Below are 23,002 nucleotides of genomic sequence, written 5' to 3'. Positions count from 1 at the left end.
CCCCCTGCTGCGCCGGAGGGTTAACTACAGACACCAGCGGCTGGTCCTGATGCTGCAAAGACATGAAAGCTCCTTTCATGAAAATTTCACAGTGCCTTTTTGAATGCATCATTTATGCAGCTCTTATTATTTTCATGAAGCAGAAGAGCGAATGCAAGACAAACAGCTGAATAATGTAAGTTGAGTGCACTGCTTTATTTACTCAAACGCAAGTACCATGTCGTTAATTGTGTACAAGAGAAGTTCCCCTACTGTGCTGTGACAGAAGAAAAGTGGCCTCTGCAGTATTTTTATCAAAAAAAGAAAACACACACATAAACACACATCATGGTCCAAGTTTATAAATAAAATGAATAATAAACTACTGTACAATGAGCTAAAAAAAAGAGTGTATTTGAGAGATTTGAGGAGGCAGAGCAGTCCATCTGTTGTAGTTTATTCCTCTTCCTCACTGTCTCTCCCCCATCTGTGCAACACTCCCCGCTGTCCTCTCCTCTCCTTGACTATCAGTCTGTTTCGCTTCTCCAAACAGGCTCCGACTGTTGTGGTCAAGATGCCACCCTGCAGGGCTCTTGTGTGGCCAGCCGTTGGCGCTGACGTGGAGGGCCAATGGGAGAGGTGGGAGGCCTGACTCCCTCAGGTTGGCTCCCGGGCGAGCAGGGGCAGAGATGAAGGGGAAGTGGCCGTGGAGAGCCCGGGGCATCGGGAGGGGCTTAGGGAGGCAGCACGGGAGCAAGAAGGGGCGAGGCACAGGCTGGACTGCTGTCAGGAAACACAAAGAGAGTTGTGTCAGAAGGATTGGTCCCCAAAGATGTCAGGAGCTCAGACACATATCAGTTTATTCACAGCCATACATTCATATGACAAACCTATTTTCCAGACAGAACTTAAGGCACTGAACAGGCATTTATTGTCACAGCAGAATGGAAACTGTCTCTACACATATATATATATTTTATGGCAAAGTAATACAATTGTAAAAAGAAGTTGAAAGCATGAGAGTTCATTCTTGACCTCGATAGTTTGACAAAAGAGAAAGAGCTTAACTCAAGCTTCACCTTGAAGCTTTTTCTTAAGGTTTAAACTTTGCTACTGTCATGGCAACTGAACAAACGCTCTGCAGAGGAAGACTTTGAAACTGGTTCGAAAGCACAAATAAGGGGACTTTGAGTTAAGATTTTTTTTGTCAAAAGACAAAACATTTTAATGGTACAGTAGTACTTGTAGTATTTAATTGAGGGGATTCCTACCATTGACTCAACAAATACTAAATAATACACCTACAGTTTTACAATTTTCAAGGTGTGGAGAAAGTTTTTTTTTTTGGTGTTGACTCTTAAAAAAATATCACAGAATTTATTCATTTTAAAAACCACTGGAATTTGTCTTCGAGGTCAAGCTTGAACTGCATCCTTGCATTATTTCCAGCCACACACTTCATGTTCCACCTTGAAATACAAAGAATTATACATGTGAGACACGGTGTAAAAGCAAGTTCCTCGTGCCTTGAACTGAAAGAAACTTCAGCTTATGAAATCAGCACACAGGCTTTTAAGTGAAACCTAACTGTATGAATATGAAGAAGGATAAAGATGTGATATAAGGTGGATGAAAAGCATTCTGATCTCCAGCTAATACTTCATAAAGACACTAAAAGAACAACAATGAGCTGCTCCAATAAAAAGTACTGTCTGTGCAGCAAAAGCTTTATTCATCTTTTTCCTCAGTGCCACAGTACTCCATTGTTGTCCCAACACTACTAAAAACACATCAGTGAGGCACACTGTTGCACAGGGCGACACATCCCTCCATTAACGGGAACATAAATACATACTGTTGCTGTAAAGACTCACTTGAAAACTAAATGTGTATCAATCCGCGACTGAAAATAGTCCCCCAGAAATATACAATTTCCTTCTGCTTGAGTGACGTTTGCTAAAAAACTACAGTGCCCAGTTGTTTTGGGAAATTATTGTGCATCAGTTTGTGTATGCAGGTTTGTATTATTATTATCATTATTAGCAGAAGTATTTATAGAAACTCCATATAGAAACTCCTTATGATATTTTTGATTTTTCTTCATCTAAAATATTTTTATTTCTCCCTCTAGTGCTAATTTTATATAATTTTCTATTTTGTTTTATTCTACTCTAATTTAAATATTTAAATATTTGTTTATACATATTTTTTGTGTATGTAGTGTTGAGGGGGCTACAAGTGGATTTCATTGTGCAACCATGCCTTGTATAATGACTATAAAGCCAAACCTTAAACTTCAGGAGACATTTTTTAGTATCACATCTTCTGTAGAAACACGGGGCTCGGAGCAGAGAGCCACAGTAAGGACCAACATATTGGTATTTTCATGGGATTTGTTGACAATAAGAAAAGTACAGAACAACACCTAATCTTGTCGTTCTGAGATCCAGTGTCTGGGTTTTTTTTCCCCCGAGCAAAAACACTTTGGTGCTCGCCTTCACTCTCACTCTACAGCCAGAATAAACACAGGGACAATAAAAACAGGATGAATGCCTTTGCCAATATTAGCAGACACGCTGCGAGCCGTGTTTGGGCCCTGTAGACGCACCTGCTGCTGCACAGGGGGATCACTGACGGCTGTGTTCTTACCTCTGTCCATCACCGACCCTGCTCCTCCACACAGAGGTAGACCACTGTCAGCGGGGGGGAGAGGAAAGGGAAGAGGGCCGCTCTGCAGCTGGAGGATGGATGAATGGAGGATGAGATGGGGGGGGGATGGTTGAAATGGGAACATGGGTCTTTTCATACAATACAGTCAGTGCACAAAACATCAGGAACACCAGGGATCTATTACTGACTTATTAGATACACTGCAGATCAAAGCTGATTTAGCTGAGAGGAGGAAGAGAGGTTAAACAAACACTTCAGGTAATGAAGACATTAATGAACCTGATAGCAATAAGGTGTTTCTGAAGTTTCGCACACTGGTGGCTTCATTTAGAATTGAAATATAATAAAAACTTAATTACAATAAATGATATTAAGAGTCTTATTCCAACCTGGGATTTCAATTTACTAAAGCGAATGGTACATTTTTAAAATAGACTGCACTTCTACAGCGCTTTTCTACTTTAATTATAAATGATGGTGCTGTCTAAAGGACAGTAGGTAACCTAAGCCCTCAGCATGCCTGTGAATATGATAGAACTGTAACACACTGACTCCCCTCCACATTCGAGGATCAGCCAGTCAGGCAGTTTTATATTAAATGATAAAGTTTCAGTAATGATTTCTATTCAAGTCAGCCGGTTTTATATTAAATGATAAAGTTGAAGTAATTGTTTCTATTAAAGTCGGCCCATTTTTACTGAATAATACTGTTAAGGTTATTATTTCTACTTAAAGTGTTTTTGGAATAAAACTCTTCTTAAAGGATGACACCCATGTTTTGGGAAACTGATCAAATTGCAGCTTATATGATGAGATATAAAACTACAGGTGCCTCCTAGAGACAAAAGAGTTGCTTTTTTTAATCATTTGAAATAAAAAGTAATGTAATTCAGAAGCTTTTATAATAAACAGTGAGGTCCTTTAAGTCGTGAGATGAGATGTAAAGCCGTGGTGATGACCTGATGGCCGGGTGGTGGCGGCGGGTATCCTGGGTAGTTGACCAGGATGAGTTTGCTGAAGTTGAACTTGTAGGTGAATCTTTTCCCTTTGGTCTTGTGCAGGATGCGTTTATTGTAGTAGTATCTGGAAGTAAAATGTTTTCAGTGTAAGACTACATTCTGACTGTACTGGTGTGTGTGTGTGTGTGTGTGTGTGTGTGTGTGTGTGTGTGTAGATGTGTGGGTGGGTGTGTTTACGCCAGGCTGTAAGAGTACAATATGTCTATGGTATACCCTCATGATCCTGCAGGGCACTTCAGATGCTTCCCAAATGGCATGTGTTACATCTGTGGGCATTTTAAATTTTAAATTTTAATTTGACAACATATGTTGGCGAGGAGAACATTTTATTTACAGCAGCAGCCTGAGGGAGAAGCTGCACAGAGAGGGAGGATTACGCACATTCACAGTTAAAGCACTCTGTGTGTGTGAGTATGTGTGTGTGTGTGTATGTGTCAGAATGAATACGTCGACTTGTGTCTAGCACCTGAGCGCCCGGCTGAGCTTGTCGTAGTTCATGTGTGGTTTGCCCTTCCTCTCCCCCCACAGCCTGGCCAGCCTCTCAGGGTCCCGGATGACAAACTCGCCCCACTCCCCTCCCCAGCCGATGGCCCCGCCCTCGCCACGCCCCAGCAGCTCCAGCAGGAAGTGCCACAGCTGGACCTGTCTGGAGCCGGGCGACCATGCTGGCTTGTAGGCCCAGTCAGGGAAGAGCACTGCTGGAGAGACATGAGGAAGTCCTGTAAATGACTGGGAAGTCACTGACATGCCACCTGAGGAGCTGAAGTAATGTGGTATTGATAAGCCCTGCTGGTAGTTTCAATTATTAATTTGTGTGTCAGCTGAGTAGCTTGTCTCGGGGATTCATCAGTACGGTGTAGTTATGCACAGCCCAATCGCCAGAATAAATGTTGGAATTGTACGTTTGTGCCAACTATGGATATGTCTTTACTTTCCAACAGTGCTGTGGTTAAATGTTCAGGCACAAAATACATTTGGTTATCATTAGAAAAACACAATGTTTTGGCCTAAAATACAAGCTTTTGGTGGCACAATCGTCACTGGAAATGCCACCAATGTCTCTTGAACAGCGATCTACAGCTTGGCAGCTGTCTAGCCGCAGTGTCACGCCATCCACCGTTCCCTCCACCTCCCCATGCCACAGCCACTTGATATATATGTCATATACAGACAAGTGGAAGTTTGTCACTGAAGTATGTATGTAGTAGTTTCACTTGTCTGAATGTCTCCATCAGAGCAAACTATACATCAGTGCACTCTGATGAAGTTTTATGTCAAAACAGTAATTATTGTGCCTTACTAAAAAGCTCCTATATAACCATGTGCTCCAGATTTCATCACTCCAGATCCTTCCTCTGATGTCCTGTCTGCACTGGCTTGAGCTCTTAGGAGGCTCATGTCATGTGCAAAGAGTCCTGCATCCTTATTCTACACCGATTGTTTATCTTATTCATTCACTTCTTAATTCGTCTGTACAACAATGTGTCACAATTGACAATTAATTGAATGCTGACAAAACACGGGAAACACTCACCACTCTAGAGTTAGAATTTATATGCAAAACTTTATCTCGGGCTTGAGAGGACACAGAGTACGTGTAATTATTTCTTACATTATCTTTTCTCGTGATCATGAAGATTTGTTTTTCCTGTGAGCACAAACTCATCACTCCTTCATTATGAGAAAACAATTCGAGCTCATTATGTTGAGTTCACGGTATAATTATTGTTACAAAGGTTTACATTTTCTCACAGCAAAACAGATATCTGTAAATTCTTTGTCTAGACACGACATTTATATACAAGTTCATGGAGCGTATGCACCTCACACCCTTCTCTTTCTCAGTTAAGCTCATCAAACAAACCTGTTTAGACGTTTTTGGCCATTCAGTGCATGTCAAGACTTGACACTTCACAACAGTAATAAGAGTAGAGGGTAACTAAGTACATTTACTGAGGTACTGTGCTAAAGTACAAATGTGAGGTACTTGTACTTGAGTATTTCCATTTTATGCCACCTTATCCTTCTACTCCACTACATCTCAGAGGCAAATATTGTACCTTTTACTCCACAGCATTTGTCTGGCAACTTAAATTACCTTTCAGATTATTATTTTGCATCCCCCCCCTGCCCAGTGAAAACCCTGTATTTCCAGATATGTTGATTTTGAATGTTTGTGATAAACTGAAAGATGAAGTGTCCCTTTATGTGTTTTAAAATTCTCTTACTTCTAAAGATAAACAAACTTTTAAAAACCCTATTTAAAAAAACAGGCTGTTTATTTAAGCTCATGAAATGTCAACTTTTTAGAGATACATTGCTCTCACAGGGAGCGACGCTACACACATTTGATGATCTTAAAGAACAGTGGTTCCCAATTGGTCCAGCCACGGGGTCCAGATTTGTCCTTAGTCATGCGTTAAAGGTCCGCACAGTCTAAAATATTCAGCCTCATACTTGGTTTGGCCATGTCTCTGAGCTAGTTTGCTGTCTCTGTTGAGTATCTATCTGTTATTCACTCAATCTACAGCAGAAAAGAGCACTTCAACATAAAAGTTCTGAGCTGTATTTTCATTATACTTCAAAATAGAGTGTGTTTTTTACAAACTTGACACATTCACGGGTCACTTGCAGTCCATTCAGAATGGACTAACGACCCATTTTGGACCGCAACCCACCAGTCGGCAACCATACTTTTACTAGAGTAAGGCTCCGAGTGCAGGATTTTTACTTGTAGTGGAGTACACAGTGATTTTTAGTCTGAATGTTTTTTCAGCCACTAGCTTGGATCAGGGGCAGGGCTAGGGGGTGGCTACTTGGGCTCAAGCCCCGGATGTTTTCTGAAAAGCCCCGAATATGAATTTTACTTTGGGAAAAAAAAAAGTCTTGTGAGTAACGCGCAGTACCGGAGTCCAACAGAGAGGCAGCAGCTGCGGGAAAGTAGCCTGCGTAGCCTGCCCTGAAGTGTTTCCTTGTTTATTATTCTCCAGGGTAACATTTTCTTTCCATGACCGTGGGTGAAAGCAGAGCACTTCTGATTGTAACGGTGAGTACCCGGATGCTGAAGAAGGAGAAAGACGAAAGACGAAAGACGAAAGAAGAATATGGATACTCGGAAGTTTTTTAATTCAAAGCCGGCGCAGAGAGTTGTTTCAGGTTAGTGAGTCTTATCTGAAAGGTGACTGATGATGTTACTCTGCTGGTCTGCTAACGTTAGCTGGCTATGCGTTGTGTTAAGATGAAAATGAAAGATAGCAAACTTGCAGCAAAAAACAAAAGCACCAATTTTTCGCGCGCGCTGACACCCACGCATTTCATTCACCATCTGGGCTAAACCCCAGATGTCCTACAATCCTAAATCTGCCTCTGGCTAGGATCATATTATCTTTTGAATCACGGTGAAGTTAAAAAAAAATTGAGTACCAAGAATAATTTTGTAAAGTCAACAAAATTACTAATTTTGTGATCACATGAAATAAACAAAATATATTGATGTTCTCCATAGTGGACACCACACCTTCAATTTTAGCTTGTGTAATTCAAAGTAAATTAAAATTCCTGTGATTCGCCACCGGGGGCGCCAAAGATGACAGTTCAAACAGCCCACCTACCAGCAGTGGTTCCTGATTGGTCAGGAGGTGGCCTGCATCATTTGTCAGGTATAACATGTTGTCTGTTGCTTTGTTTTTCAGGATTCTCTCTATTTTTATCATGCCATCGTGCCACGGGCTGACACACACACTGCAAAGCATGAATATATTATAACTCTTACATAAATATGAAAGCTCTCCCACATGAGTGACAACCCACGCACACCCACACGCATGTAACTGAGACGAATAAGGAGCATGAACACACTTACTTCTACTCCAGTAAGGCGATGAAAGGTGTCCTGCCGCAGAGCTGCAGCTGCACTGCATCTGAGAACACGCCGCAAAATAAAAACAGATGAAACCACTCAGTATCTTCATCACTGTGATCACCATCGGAGTGAAGTTAGAGAGGCGAGAGGGGGAGAAAAAAAGCAGCTTAAGAGAAATATTAATTAGCTGTCATGTGGTGTTAAATTAGCCATCACAACAGAGCGCAGATGTAACTGATTACAGCAACTTCTGCACTCAATATCACTTAGAAAATTAAATCATCTCCACACGGATTAATTTAATGACAAATCTAAGCTTAGAACAAAGAGTCCAGACCTTCAGACTGCATTAATATCAACTTAATTGTAAATAAAAATAAGGTTTATTGATCCCTGTCAGCTCATAATATGCTTGAAATTACATTTACTCATTTAATAGCCAATTTGCGATTAAAGCAAATCAGGCTCCTTTGCAGTAACGTAAATATGTGAAAGCATCACTTTCCCTTCAGACACTGTTTAGTATTTTCTATATTTCCCTATAATTTCATCCCATAAACACACACACATCGTCCACCCACAGACACAATGACCTTCTCGGGCAATTCAGAGCAGCAGAGGCACCCACCATCTTCCCTGGAAGGCTGAAAACTAATCTCTTCAAGAAGTACTTCACATAACCCTTTTCCCCCACTGAATGATGTCTCCTCTCCTATAAGCCCTCTTCCACGAGCTGTAATATCCTCTTATCTTGGAGCAACAAAAAAAAACGATGCTTCCCCTCAGCTCTTATTTTATTTCCTTTTCCCATGCAGCAATGCACTCACACATGATCATTGCAGGGTCATGGGGACATTATCAGGGAACTAGGATAGCTGCTGAGCCAAAGACATTCTACTTTTAGACAATAACAGGTTCTGTTTGCAAAAGGCCTGAACAAAGATCTAATTAAAACATGAGACAATAAAAGTGCAATCATGCTGAAACAGGATTGCACACAAATAAGAGTAAAATGTTATGTTTTCTCTGCAATTTTATCCAAACTTTGCCTCTGACATTTGTATTCCTCCCTTTATATTGGCTGTTTTGTTGCTTAACTACAAATTGAAGCTTGTTCTACTGGATAAGAGCCGCGGCTAAGTGCCTGAACATGCAAAACTATATCCCCCATCAATCTAATAACAGACGGAATCACTCTGAATGCTACAATTAAAAACAATAAGTTTAAATCATCATGCCAGTCAAGCACGAGGGGTCAGCGGAGAGGGGACTTTTTTAAAAGCAGACGAATTTCACATCTAATTCAACTAATCACTTACAAGGATTCTCCCTTACAATCATTTCGTTTACAAAGAGCCAGCTAATTAAAGACTCCTGTGTAAGTGCGATAATAATTCAATTGGTCCTGTTACCTTGATTGGAGCTGGAGTGGAAAAAAGCTTCGTTAGATGAATAACAATGATCAGTTTGTCTGCCGGCCCACTTCAAGTCTGGGAGGACTGAAGGATGGATGGACCGAATCTTAAACCCTCTATCTGATCTCACCCCTAACCACACACACACACACACACACACACACACACACACACACACTTCCACCTCCCCCCTCTCCCTCCTACAGCATCTCCCTCTCTCCCCCAACTCATAATGGGAGACTAGGTCAAAACTAAAAGATCCAATACTGATGATGATACCTTTTGGGGGAAAAAAAAAAAACACTGGATAACATACATTTTTTTTTTAAAAAAAAAAGCATAGGCGTAATATTGAGGGGGACGCATGGGACACATCCCTGCAATATTTAGAACATGTGCATTTGTCCCCCAATAAAAACATAAAAGTAGCATAAGACTTTTACTTTCACAAAATTAAAGACTTTACAATATAAATTTATGCAGAAAAGGGACAAATTGGACAAATTATATGTGTGTCGTCCCAACCACCCCCACAATATTCAAACCAAACCTACACCCTTGGTCAAAAGAAGAAAAAGAAAAGACAAAAACCTCCCAAAAATTGTTTTCTTGGATGTTTTGATGAATCAATATGTTGATAAATTGATTAGTTGAGCAAAAGAAATTGAATTAACAGCACTTTTGATAATCAGGATGCATCTAGTGGTGCGACTCATGATTATTTTCATCATTGATTATTTACTTGGTTAATCATTTTGTGTATAAAATGTCTGAAAATAGTGAAAAATCCCTGTTTTAATCTCTCAGAGCAAATCTAAAAATAGGTTTACCATCATACATGGCAAAGAAAATAAACAAATCTTAACATCTGAGGCATTTAAAAAAGATTTTTCTTTACTTTTTACTTGAAAAATGACCAAATTATTGATCAATAATCAAAATTGGTGTGTATAAATTCACCAAAATGCAGAACATGCAAACCCTGCCATTTTATGTGTGTCATCCCACCCATTCCCACAATATTCAACCAAACCTTTAGTCACAAGTATCAAAAAACTAATGATTATTTTCATCATTGATTATTCCCTTGATTAATTGTTTTGTGTATAAAATAGTGAAAATCCCCATTTTAATCTCTCAGAGCAAATCTAAAAATCAGTTTACCATCACATATGGCAAAAAACATAAACAAATCTTAACATTTGAGGCATTTAAACCAGATTTTTTTTTTCATTTTTACTTGAAAAATTATTGATCAATAATCAAATTAGTTGGTAAATAATTTTCCTTCAATCCTTTAATCAATTAATGTTTTTCAGCTCTAAGACATTAATCAAGCAAAATATTTGTCTATAATCACTGTAAACTAAATATTTGGGGGATTATTTTTTCAAACTGCTGCAATTCAATATTAACTTTGACTTGAAATTAAGATGGGTTTTTTTTCCTTCATATTTTATTGACTAAACAAACAACCAGTGATTCCAAAATACAAGTGGGAGATTAATTCAGAAACCTTAGTTGCAGCCCTACATGGGAGGCTTGTTTGTAAGCAGGGATGAGTGTAGGTCAACTGCTGCTATTACCCAGAGTGACAAAGGACAACAGTAAAATAGACTTAGATGACCATCATTACAAGTGAGAGTGTAAAGGGTCAGACCGAAAAAGAGGCACAAGAAAAAGAAAAAAATAAGCCGGGAGGAAATAGGTGAAGGCACTCTAATACGCTGAGGATTGGTGCGTATTATAGTGAGCCGAGGGGGAGGATATGATTGAGTGGAGTGAAGGTGACTGGAGGTTTTCTCCTCACTGAATCAAATAGGTGATGAACTCAATACCAGAGCAACACTTCACTCCCCTACAGCTGCTTTTCACTCGATGGCAGTGACCTTGGCCAAGGTCAACAGGCTGTTCAATACCCCACCACACAGGCTGAGGAGGCTGTTAGAGGTGGTGACACATTTTACATGATGGTGATTACACGGTGATAAAGATACTGAGGAGTGGTTTTATCAGGTTTTTATTTTGGGGGGAGTGTTTTCAGATGCAGTGCACTCGAGTCTTAAGTACTCGTCTCACCTCGGTAAAAATGAGGATGAATTCCCACAAAACAAATGCGGGAAAATATAGAAAAACGGTTAAGAAATTATATTACTAAGATATAAATTTTCTTTAATTGTATGCAGATAATCCCAGGAAACCATTTATAAGAGCATTTAATGGCCCTTTTTTTGCAGTGATGCATTTTTAATCTTGAGCTTTTAATTGTTTAATCACAAGATAATGTTATTTTACATTCAAATGCAGCTCCTTTTTCAACATAAGCAAATTAATACACACAAAAGGTGCAAGATACAAACAGCAAAAATAGAAATTAAGAGTCAGAGTTGATTTAAAAGTAAACACGCGAGCAGCTCATTATATTATATCAGGAGAAAATGTAATAAGAGGAAACACATTAATTAGAAACAGGGAGTGAACTGAAATACTCTTTTGTTGCCAAATTCTGTTCAGTACTGAAAACTTTCAAGTAGTGAAGGTTTGTAACTCAAGGTCTTAATCTTGTTTATTTATTCTTTGATGAAGTAGCTCCTGATTGCAATTTTTAGAGACTGCCAATTTTAGATTATTCTGATCAGGCTAAGTTGTTGTGTTTGGAAAACATTAACAGATATTGTTTGGCACTTTGGAGAATTGTCTTATTCATTTTCTTTCAGAGAGTGACATGTGAAGATCCGTACCACTCTTATACCACCATAAGCCTGTTAGCTTAGCATAGCACAAAGACCAGAAACAGGTGGAAACAGCTAGCCTCACTCTGCCAAAAGGTAACACAATTCACCTGATAGCATCCCTAAAGCTCACTAATTAACACCTGTATATGTCATTTGTCAAATCCTTGCAAAAACTGATGACAAAAAGCAGTTCTACAGAAGGTTATGTGCCCAATTATGTCTCTGCATTCTCAGATGGTTGCCATGCAACCTCATGATGATGACTGGAAAGAGCCACGTTAGTCATTTATTTATGCTAATTAACTAATTATGCTGATATTTATCACACATCTCACTCTCATCTAACTCTTGGCAAGAAAGCATCAAACAATATTTCCTAAAATGTCAAATTATGAGTTTAATATGTAAAAACTTCTATTTCTTTCGTCAAAGGAGTTTGTAGAAAACACATTTCAGTTTGGTGTTGGTGCCAAAATCCAGTTATCAGATCCACACCAGTATCAGAAATGTCAAATACTACCCAGCTCTAATCAGAATAAAATTAGAAACAATATTTCATACATAAACTGAATTTGAAAGTATGTTTTACAAAGTGATTTGGGTGAGAAGTAGGTTACAAGATCATTCTGGATGACTTAACCCCAACAAAGTGCTGCTGCTGTGTTTGTAGGTGGATTAGCTGTGATTTAGTTTTCACTGTAGCTGAGAAGGAGACAGAAAGAGAAGCTCACAGGAGCAATCCATTTAGGCTTATGATATAAATGCATCCCTATACATTCGCCCGCACACACACACACACACAGACGCACACTTATCGCCCCTCAGATGCGATAGCTGACACCGGAGGCTTTTAATTCCAGTGTAAATACAAATACTCTCCCAGACAGCTATCAATTATGCATGCCGCTAATTGAGTTGAATGTTGTGCTTTTAGCAGCCTGGGGACCCTGGGTCACATGCAAAAAGCCTGAAACCAAACACACACACACACACACACACATACACACACATACACAGACAAACACATATTTGCACTTACATACTTGTGAGGACCCTTATTGATATCATGCATTCCCTTGTCTCTAATGTTAATCTTAATAAAGTGGAACATTGATTTAGCATTTTTAGCCCATTCATAATACATTAAGAGTACTTTATATCACTGGTGACGATTTTGCAGACCATGTTTCCATGCTGTGGGCGGCCACTGGTTTACATTCATTTCCATATGTTATGAAAATCATTAGCAGAGTGTTGGAACTTGCTAACGTTATGTAATCCATGAAAGTAAATGTTGGGCCTGCATTTGTTTATGTTGGATGTGCTAAAACTAAAACTGCATTACCATGTGACACTGCAGAAAGTGTGAGGACACTAGACTTAATGCCTCGTGGTTGTGTGCCTCCGTGTACCAGTCAAGTTACAGTTACAGTTTACATCCATGTCTGTGAAGAATACATTTTCCTCAGCAGCACAGAAGATCTATACAATTAGCATAGTTTCAAGGTGGGCACCCATGATTAGTGTCACCAGTTTAGCATCTGACCAAATGTCTCCCCTTCTGTTCCTGAGTTACGATGTGAATAAAGGCCAGAAACATTTTTGCAGGACATTATGATGTCACAGTGAAGCTGACCTTTGACCTTTTTGACATATTATGTCAACACTTCATCATTTTATCCTGTTAGACATTTGTTTGAAATACTGTCATGAATAGCATATGAATTTTTGAGTTATGGCCAAAAACTTGTTTCATGAGGTCCCAGTGACCCTGACCTTTGACCACCATGTAATCAGTTCATCATTGAGTCCAAGTGGATGTTTGTGCCAAATTTGAAAAAAAAAATCTCTCAATGTCTCCTTGAGATATCAAACTCACAAAAATGAGACGGACACAAGGTCACAGTTACCTTTGACCACCATGTAATCAGTTCATCGCTGAGTCCAAGTGGATGTTTGTGCCAAATTTGAAAAAAATCTCAATGTCACCTTGAGATATCAAACTCACAAAAATGAGACAGACGCAAGGTCACAATTACCTTTGACCTTCGACCATCAAATCTAATCAGTTGATTGCTGAGTTGAGGTGGACTTTTGTGCCAAATTTGAAGAAATCTCTTTAGGGCATTCTTGAGATTTCGCATTCAAGAATGTGGGACATACGGACGGACGGATAATCCAAAAATATAAAGCCTCCAGCTTCAGAGGCAGTAAAATTGGCACTAGTTTCATGAGGCTGCAAATATAAAAACATGCATCATGCTTTAGAAACTTCATGTTTAGCTATAACTTACAAAAACATATTTATAGTCCTTTAACCATCACAACTACAACCCCGATAACCTTAATTTTACCCTTAACCCCTTGAAAAAAAGTCTTAAAGGTCCAGTGTGTAGGATTTAGGGGCATTTATTGTCAGAAGTGGGATATAATATTCTTAACAATGTTTTCATGAGTTTCTAATCACATGAAAATATAATCTGTGCTTTAATTACCTTAAAATGGGCTGTTTCTATCTGCATATGTATACAGGTACTCTCTTATTTAGTCCGCCATGTTGTTCTACAGTAGCTGAGAATGGACAAACCAAACACTGTCTCTAACTAGGGCCCTTCACATCTTGTTTTGAGTTCTGCAACCTTACCATTAGGTGCCACTAAATCATTTGACCTTTAAAGGCCCCGAAAACCTATTTCTTAGTTTCGCAATTTTTGAAGATTCACTCCTTGATGTCTTTATCTACAGATGCTCAGCTTTGTCATGTTTGTTTCCTCAGGTGTTGCCAAATTCAACATTTAAGAGAAATAGGAGGTTTGACATTCTGCACTTAATCGCAAATGAGAAAAGTTTGCTGACGAAGACTGTGTGATAGTTTTGAAAGCTCCAGAATGTGGGCCTCGTGTGGAGATGGATTTGTTAGTTGTCATGTGCTTTAACCCTAAAAAAGCCATTTGAAGCAGTGAGGACCAGCAGAAATGTTGTCACTTTCCAAAAAAACGTTCCCAGTCTCAACTACCAAAACTGAAATTGGTCCTCTCAAAGATAGCAGCACAAGATCACACACACAGTAAAAAAAAAAAAAATGCTGCTGCGCATGGATTTACACGGACATATCTTTGTACACACACTCAATACACACAGACACACAACAAAGGAAGAGGCCTCACAGTGAGTATAAAAGCTGACAGTTTGGAAATTGAGCCTTCGGACTGATGGAGCCGCCCAGGCAGCATCCAGAACCAGATGACAGAAAGAGAGATTTAAACAAACGGGCTGAATATTGAGGCGAGCAGCATTGTCGGGGGAATATTACTGTAAAGATGTAATATAAACACAGAGTTGTAAGAAGAAAACCCGCTCCTCTGCCTTATTTACTCTGTTGTGTTTCTGTGCCAGATATTAGCCCGGTCTATCACCAACAGAAGCTGTGAAGGGGAAAAAAACAAATATAATGAAGGACTTCTGCTTTGGCATAATCAAACTTCACATTCCCTGAGGGGCAATTTAGGTAGACGGGAATTTGCTTTCCACCAAGATTGTCATCCTCTTTTTTTTCTCCCTCTCCTTCAGCAAGCGGCATTATCTCCTCTGTGACGAACTGCGTATGTGTTTGTGTGTGGATAGAGGATGATGAGGAGGAGGAGGAGGAGGAGGAGGAGGAGGGTTGGGGGGGTTAAGTCTGGATTTGATCCCCACTAAAAGGACTGTTTGTTTTACAGCTGACGACCCCGGAGTTTAATCTGGTGCTTAGCTGCCTGCTCAATCTCTCCTCTCCTTCGTCTCCCTGCATCCTCTCATCCTCTCTGCCTCTCTCTTTCCCCTTCATCTCTCCCTCTTTCTCACTCGCTCAATCGTATCATCCTCTCGCAGCAAGCTAACCCCCCCCACCACCAACACCACCTCTCCATCATCCTCCTCTCTCCATCCTCCATCCCTTGTCATCTCCTTATTTCTCTCCTCTTTCTCTGTGGCGCCAGGAGCGGTTGTTCGCGATTTACATTTAACTGGATCCATCAGGTTGTGTGTTATGCAGAAAATTAAGCGGTGTTACATCATACAGTACAGTGGGCGCGTGTGTGTGTGTGTGTGTGTGTGTGTGGGAAGATGGGAAAAAAGTGCAGTGATGGTTTTGGGCCCTGAAATGTGTCCATGTGAGTGTGTTAGGGCCTCTAAATGTGTGTGTGTGTATGTGTGTGTGTGTCAGGAGGACAATAGTGAGAGTGTATGTTAAACAGGATGATGGTGTTGCAGCAGATGAGGGTCATGCTCGGGGACTTAAGGGTCAAATCCTGTTAGAAGTAAGAGGGATCAAGGCTTTAGCAAGGCGCTGACTCTATTTTTTTTTTTTTTTTTTAACTGCTGCAATATTCACTGACGCTGTGCAAGAGGAGCTCCGCGAGTGTGTGTGAGACATTCAGTGTCTGTGTGTGGAATAGCTTCAAAACAGCTTTCATTTGATTGAGCTGCCTTAAAATAATTTATTGTATCAGGATAAACCCCTTGAGCAGGGGCGGAAGAACTACTCTGATGTTTTATTTAAAGGGAGTAATAGCACAGTGTAGAAATACTCTGGTACAAGTATTCAAATTCTTTCTTATATAAACGCACATAAGTATTAGCATCAGAATATATAGAACTAAAAGCAGCCTACTCATTATGCAGAGTGGCACATTACAGAATAACATAACTGGATTATAAACTGATGTTGCAGCTGGTAATGGTGGGGCTAATTTTAACTATTTCACATGCACATATCTACTCTGATACAATGTGGTGGAGTAGAAGTATAAGGTTGCATGATATGGAACTACTCAAGTAAAGTACAAGTGCCTCAAAACTGTACTTAAGTGCAGTGTTTGGAGAAATAACACGACTTTGTAAGACTCCTGGTGCACAGTGGCACATTATAAACAGTTTATTGGGGGATTACAGGCATATAAAGGTTCACAGGCTGTAATTATAGGACCAAACATCATTGAAGAAAGTAAAAACATCTAAGAAGGATTCATTTTGTATCTAATGTGTGAACAGAGTTTTGCTGTGCATGCTCTGTTCACTGTTTGTGAGGTTTACCAAGCACCACTTCTGTGTCATCATTGTAATTTATCTTTAATCATAATCATATTAGCAATGGGCAACATTTCAAATGTTATTATTATTATTATTAATTTTCATTTTTTGTTGTTTCTGTTTTGTTTTTTTTACAAATTAAAGGTAACACAGCATGATTTACAAATGGTTATTTTGTGGGTGAAGTATTCCTGTAGAGCAGTGATTCCCTAACTGTGGGGGCACGACCCCCTTAGGAGGATGCCAAAGAGCCATGGCAGGGGGTCGCGAAGCCCTCTTGATTTTAAGGGGTGTAATAATTTTAATGTGGTATGTGTCAAAATTTGATTCATTGATGTGTCAAAAACAAATATTCAAGGGTTATATTAAAATATGTGTTGCTAGGATACGGGTGTGTGGTACCAAAGTCTATAATGGTAAAAATGTTCTATTCTAATATTATTAGATAATTGTTATTGATGGATTAACATGTAAGCAGCATGTTAACGATCATCAAGGTGGAGCTGATGTTCATTCTATAATACAGGATACTGCTGAGTAACGATGCAACATATTTTGTAAAGTTATTAGAGGTCTTGTATTAAAACAGTTCATCTCCAAAGTAAATTTTAAGTGTGGCTGACAGATATATGCAGCAATATTCACTGCTGTTCTGTCCACTATCGCTTATCTTAACCAGCACTGACCACTAATTGTCCATGATTTACCCCTGACAGTGAGTGAGTCTAAATAATGTGTGTTATGTATTGTACTGTCTGTTTTGTTGTATTAATACAAAAAAAAACTATTGTCTGTATCCCAAATTGCCTCTTGGGGACATTTAAGTTTTTACCTTACCTTACCTTGTATTTCCTTTTGAAATATACTGACACAAAGGTAAAAAGTAGCATAAGATGAAGTGTGCATGTGCCTATAATTACACTGTAACATCCCATTATCTGTGATTACATTTCACTACAATGCATAATCTGGCAGAAGCATTTATTCAAGGCAGTTTTCAGTGTCTTGCTCAAGGACACTTTGAAATATGGTCACAAATTAAAGGAAAAAAGTAAAAGTGGTGGCAGAACAGATGACAAAAAGATGTGACACAGCACAGACCCAAAAACAAAGGGACAAATTATGGTGGCACTAATATAATGAAGGAAGGAAAGGTAGATGATGAGGGGGACTACTGTGTATCTTAATGGAAAGACTATGTTTGTGTATGTAAATGTGTTATGTGCATGTGTCAAGAAAACTGTAGAGGTGTTTGCAGAGAGAAAAAACAGAAAATAGCTAAGATATGTGGGTAATAAATAAAATGAGGGGGAGGTAATAAAGAAAACAGCATCTAAAAAAAAAAATATCCATGGTATAATTTGCCCAGCCATAATTCAACCCAATATTATGTCATCTTTTTAAGTGTATTAAGCTGTGGGTTCTTTCAATACCAAATTCTCTCTGAATTTTGGCACCGGAAACAAATGTATCATCCAAAATTTAAAAAAAGAGAATTGTCAAATTTGGCTGATGCAGAAGCCATTACTGTTTAAACATTGGATTTGTTGTATTGCTGCATTTTTAAAGGCTTGAGTCATGCTGACAGAAAAATAATGCTCATTAAAAAGTGCATTTTTAGCCAAATAGCACTCAGCAAAAGGCTTTTTTTTTTTTGTTCAACGTTAGATACGTATACAAACAAGGACATGGACAGAGCTTTCTCTGTGTACTTGGGGGCAGTGTAGCATAGTTCAAGTAAGTGAATTCAAATGGCTAAATGGATCAAATTGGTACTATGTTGAAGAGACCAGTCCATTGACATGTCAAGGTGTATTTAATGCCCTCACAGACCTTTGCCGTCCACAATACTACCTCCATTAAAAGGTACGTTATTATGACCTCCTCCACCGTCACCACGTTTATTATCAGAAACGTTTGTCTCTGCCCCCTATTGCCATTAGGTAGATGTATCTATGGCAACGTAAAGGACACATGGAAGTATGTGGGCAGTGGCGTTAACGTTTGAAGTGAACGTATCTATTTTTGCACATAAGGGGAGTATAACTGAGCCTTAAGTGTGAACTGATGTGCAAAAAGCATGAAATCTCATATTGCAGTACAGAATGTTCGTTGGTTGTTGTCCAAGGCAGACTGAATGTAATGGTGACTGTCATGATATAAGAGAGGCACAAATAAGATTTACAGCAAATGAGATTTTCTTTCTTCTTCCTGCCTTACACCATCTTATGAGTCCCACATCAGCTGAATCGTCACTGAAGTATCTCGCAGGGGGAAACTATCAAGATGGAAGAGAGAACAAAAGTGGAGAGCAGAGACAGCAACGTTCCCTAAGGAGGCAAAGGTGTATAATATCATGAGTGAAAAATTAAGTCAATAAAATGACACTAAAATGGACCTGAGGCGCTTTGAGTGGCGGTGTGTCGACGTGAGTGAGAGGCAGACTGTGTTTGCTGTGTTTCACAATGAAAGCAGGCTAATGCCCTCTCACTTAATACCAGAAGGTTATGGACCAATTGTCGTCCTCACTTAGGGTTTTTTTTTTTCCCCTTTTCCCCTCCACTTTCAGGTCTCTCAGCCTCCCTGGTTCGTGCGGCTCTCCAGGGAACTGTGGTTTCTGAAAGGTTTCTCAATGTCCCTAATCCCTCCATCTCTTTGTGTCCAGGCAAAAAATATATCCGCATGAAACTCAAGAGGCCGACAGGGGCCGAGTCGTGTGAGAAAAAGATGAGCTTCGGTCCAATATTTTGTGGGAATAAGGGGAAAAAAAGCTCTTTTTTTTATTTAAATTGAAGATAAAAACTAATTTAGTTTCTTTTCAAGGAACAGCACAAAGCTTTAAAGTAGTGCTTCTAAAACTACAGTTCTCCAGGTTCAGCCAAAAGCAGAATGGTTTAATTTCACTCATTTTAATAACTATAAATTATCCCAATTAAGAAGGAATGACAGCTTTAATCACAGGTTTCAGTTACAAACATTATCTCCAAAACTACTCTGTGGACAGTTTTTGACTGCAGAGTAGAGAATCATGTGGCAGCTCAACTAATTTGAAAAAAAGGAGTGATGATTTGATTAAAAAATAATTCAAATAAACACCAGATTAAACTGGTGTATGCTGATGCACTGTAGATTTACACTAACCACTATATCTTATAGCTACAGCAGGCTGACTGCACAGTCAATGCCACCAATCTGAATCAGTTTTAACAAGTTATAACATTTTGAAACCCTGTTTGTTGCAATTGCATGAAGTCAATAAGCAAGCACAGACGTTGAAATAGTTTGCTAAAAGTGATGGATGAATGGTTGCAATTGTTTGCTAAAAGTAATGGTTGAAATCTTGAGTGTAATTGAATCATAAAAGAACAGTCGAAAGAAATAATGTTAGCTTTTAATTCAATGAATTGCTGATATAGCTAGCTAAGATTACTTTTATAGACAGTTTAAACAGTTTGAAGTAGTAAAGGGTCAAAATTAATATCTGTGTATAAAGACGGACGACATGACAACTCCCCAGAAGTGAAGCTAAAACATCGCATTCGCCCTCTGGAGGCTGGAGTTTCATCGATGTTTAAAGAGAACTGGATACAGTGTTGGAGGCAGGGCCCTGTTCATTGCTATTAAAGTTGCTCAATTGTGCATGAAGCATAGATTTGAATAATACCCAGATACCTGATAGCAAAATGGTGCCCATTCAGTTCTTTGTAGTTAACCGCCTGTTGCGTATGCCAAAAAAGTTTTAAGCTCACAGTTTTACTCTCACAGTATGCGGCCCGCTGAATATGCACAGTAGTATTTCTCCTGAGTTCCCGCTCGGCTTAAAGACTTTACATTGGGATGACGTCACACAGATTTCTAAATCACTTTTTTGGCTCCAGAAAAGCTTAACAAATATAAAACCTCCATGGATTAAAATCCATAATAGACAGAGTCATAATTGACCTTGTTTGGAGCTTGAGGTGTCTTGTCAATAGTTTTACAGATGTCTCTTGGGGGGAAATTATTTTTGGGTTTTTGGGTTTTTTTTCCGCTGCAGTATCACAAGTGGCTACTGGGAAAAACTGTCTGCAAGGCTTTCCTGGGGGGCTGATAGGAAGCAAAAAAGTTTGACTTCCATGCATGAAATAAAGTGCTGCAGGGAGGTATTTTCTGGTTCCCTTGACAAAAAGCCTACAGGATTTTTCTATTGGAGTATTGCAGAAAATAAGCTCTGTGGCAAACTAACATTTATAACACAAATCACAAATGAACAGTACTTTTATGATTTTTGAGGTGTAAATGCAATCGCCAGAGGTAAAGCCAACACTAGGCCATAAACAATCTATACTCCAGTTGTATGGCTTTACATCCTTGCCACAATGAGACTGTAAAGCCCTGATCGGCGTAATGACGTTTTGCTGCCTCATATAGCTACTTGTTAGCAACCACTTTTTTCAAGACACATAGAATCCGCTTTTATGTCTGGAACCTCCAGTCTACGACGGGCTTGAGACACGCTGTCGATGAGGACTTGGCTCTGGTTAATCTGATCCTGTTTGATTCGGTGGTGGGAACCTCTTGCAACCACATGCCTTTCCTGACGTCGACCCCGGCAGGATTCGAATCCCGGACCTTCTGCATTGAAGACGAGTGCTCTAACCACTACACTACATAAAAGACTGAAAATTCATGAGTGGGGTATTTACTGATGTATTTTATGGATCTGGATCTTCCAATCTGCTTCCGCATTGTTGGACCCATAGAGTAAATGCAGTAGACACAGCTAACCCTACAGTTTAGCCACCACTAACTTGAATGGGGAAAATTTGTGTGGCACTGCTAGACTTAAATGTCATCGAACTGAGTGGATCAAATTCCGAACGAGTCATTTCAAAGGGGTTGTGACGCTCAAAAAATGTATCCACTAATTTACTGTCTCTTTAACAATGTAAGTCCTTGAGAAAAAGTCTTTGGGCCCACTGGTATAATGTGACAGACCCATAAGTCGTAATTCCACAGTTAAGCAACTAATTGGCTTCAGAGTGCAACGCTGGTCCTGGGGCTCGAGTCGGATGGGTGTATGGGTGAGAACTCAATACCGTGGACAGGCTCTGGTTCAAAATGAAGTCATCAAGATGGCAGCACCCATATCCACGATATTTTGGTTTCATTTTTTGTACAGTGGGAGGAGGTGGAGATGCATTGTCCATTTTTGTATACAATCTATAGTTTTAAAAGCAATAAATGTTTTAAATAGCTATAGTGCAGTGGAACAACTGAAAGAGATAAAGTTAGAGGCAAGATAGATGGTTAGATAGCTAAGAGTAAACCGTTGTAGCTGTAATGGATAAAAGGTTGAAAGCTAACCAAGATTACATTCATAAACAGTTGAAATTATTACCTAAGGTAATGGATAAATATCTGGACAACTTAGCTGAGTTTAATGTAATGTAATAACTGGTTAAAAGGTCCAATAAAATGCTAGCACTAACGCAAACTTCACCCAACAGACCCAAACAGACACTTCAACTTAATCAGTGGCTCAGTGTTGGATTATGTCCAGCTCAAAATGCACGCAGCTGAAAACATGGCCATAGAGTCAGTCGAGGGGTAATTTAGCTCTTCGATCTGCAGTTACATCACGCAAAAAAAAGTTTGGGAACCACTGGCGTACACGTCCAAACTTAATGTGGTACAGCTACAGGACAAAAGCAGCATACAAAGTAAAGAAAAAGGGTGCGCCACATACTGAATATTGCAAGCTCCCAGAATATTTATGAAACAAAAGTTTGACTTTTGAGATCTTTGCCGGGCAGGTTTACTTCAAAACGTTGCATCATAAAATTACATGTTTTGGAACTGCAATATTGAGGATACCCCTACTTTAAAGGAGATGTAGAGTTTAAGGAGTTCTGTTAGCAGAAATGGAACATTCATAATTATATGTTCATTGGTGTATAATTACCTGAAACTGAGTATTGTGCGTTATCATTAGCTTAAAATGAGGCATTTTTAGTTACATAGGGAGTGTGTCCTCTTCCACAGAGCCTGCCTTGTTGCACTGTCAACAGATAAACCAAACACTGGCTCTACAGAGGGCTTTTAATGTTATATCCTACCTGCAGGCAACCATAGGGATAAGGCATTCGGCTGATTGCATCTGCGACCTCACTGTGAGATGCCACACAACCCTACACACTGGTCCTTTCAGCAAAGGAAAACAAACAGAGATTCAAGGCATTGTCAGATCCTGTGCTTTGGTCAATAAAAAGC

At 39.4% G+C, this 23,002-nt stretch overlaps 1 protein-coding gene across 2 annotated transcripts; it reads right to left on the bottom strand.

Annotated features, from left to right (window-relative positions):
• Window positions 1-310: 310 nt before the first annotated feature.
• On the bottom strand, window positions 311-22,929 carry LOC117271646 (ETS domain-containing transcription factor ERF). 2 transcript variants are annotated; one of them, XM_033649966.2, is made up of 6 exons: window positions 22,849-22,929; window positions 7,531-7,588; window positions 4,135-4,366; window positions 3,609-3,732; window positions 2,629-2,716; window positions 311-762 (listed from the first exon to the last, which is right to left on the bottom strand). In XM_033649966.2, the coding sequence occupies exons 1-6, from the start codon at window positions 22,873-22,875 to the stop codon at window positions 449-451; spliced, it is 843 nt and encodes a 280-aa protein (XP_033505857.1). In that variant the 5' UTR covers window positions 22,876-22,929; the 3' UTR covers window positions 311-448. The 2 variants fall into 2 exon arrangements, with proteins under 2 accessions (XP_033505857.1, XP_078029136.1); XM_078173010.1 differs by having other exon boundaries at window positions 311-759.
• Between the last annotated feature and the right edge of the window lie 73 nt (window positions 22,930-23,002).

Source organism: Epinephelus lanceolatus, chromosome 12 (assembly GCF_041903045.1).
Source record: "Epinephelus lanceolatus isolate andai-2023 chromosome 12, ASM4190304v1, whole genome shotgun sequence".
Classification (NCBI taxonomy): domain Eukaryota; kingdom Metazoa; phylum Chordata; class Actinopteri; order Perciformes; family Serranidae; genus Epinephelus; species Epinephelus lanceolatus.
The sequence above is the reverse complement of the archived record's forward strand: the minus strand, read 5'-3'. Positions and strand labels throughout refer to the sequence as shown.

Excerpts from the sequence above, each read along its gene's own strand:
- LOC117271646 (XM_033649966.2), bottom strand. The coding sequence starts at position 22,875 with ATGCCTTATCCCTATGGTTGCCTGCAG. Across the intron at positions 7,589-22,848 it reads ATCCCTATGGTTGCCTGCAG|ATGCAGTGCAGCTGCAGCTC; the intron begins GTAGGATATAAC and ends GCGTGTTCTCAG. Across the intron at positions 4,367-7,530 it reads ATCGCCTTACTGGAGTAGAA|CAGTGCTCTTCCCTGACTGG; the intron begins GTAAGTGTGTTC and ends ATGTCTCTCCAG.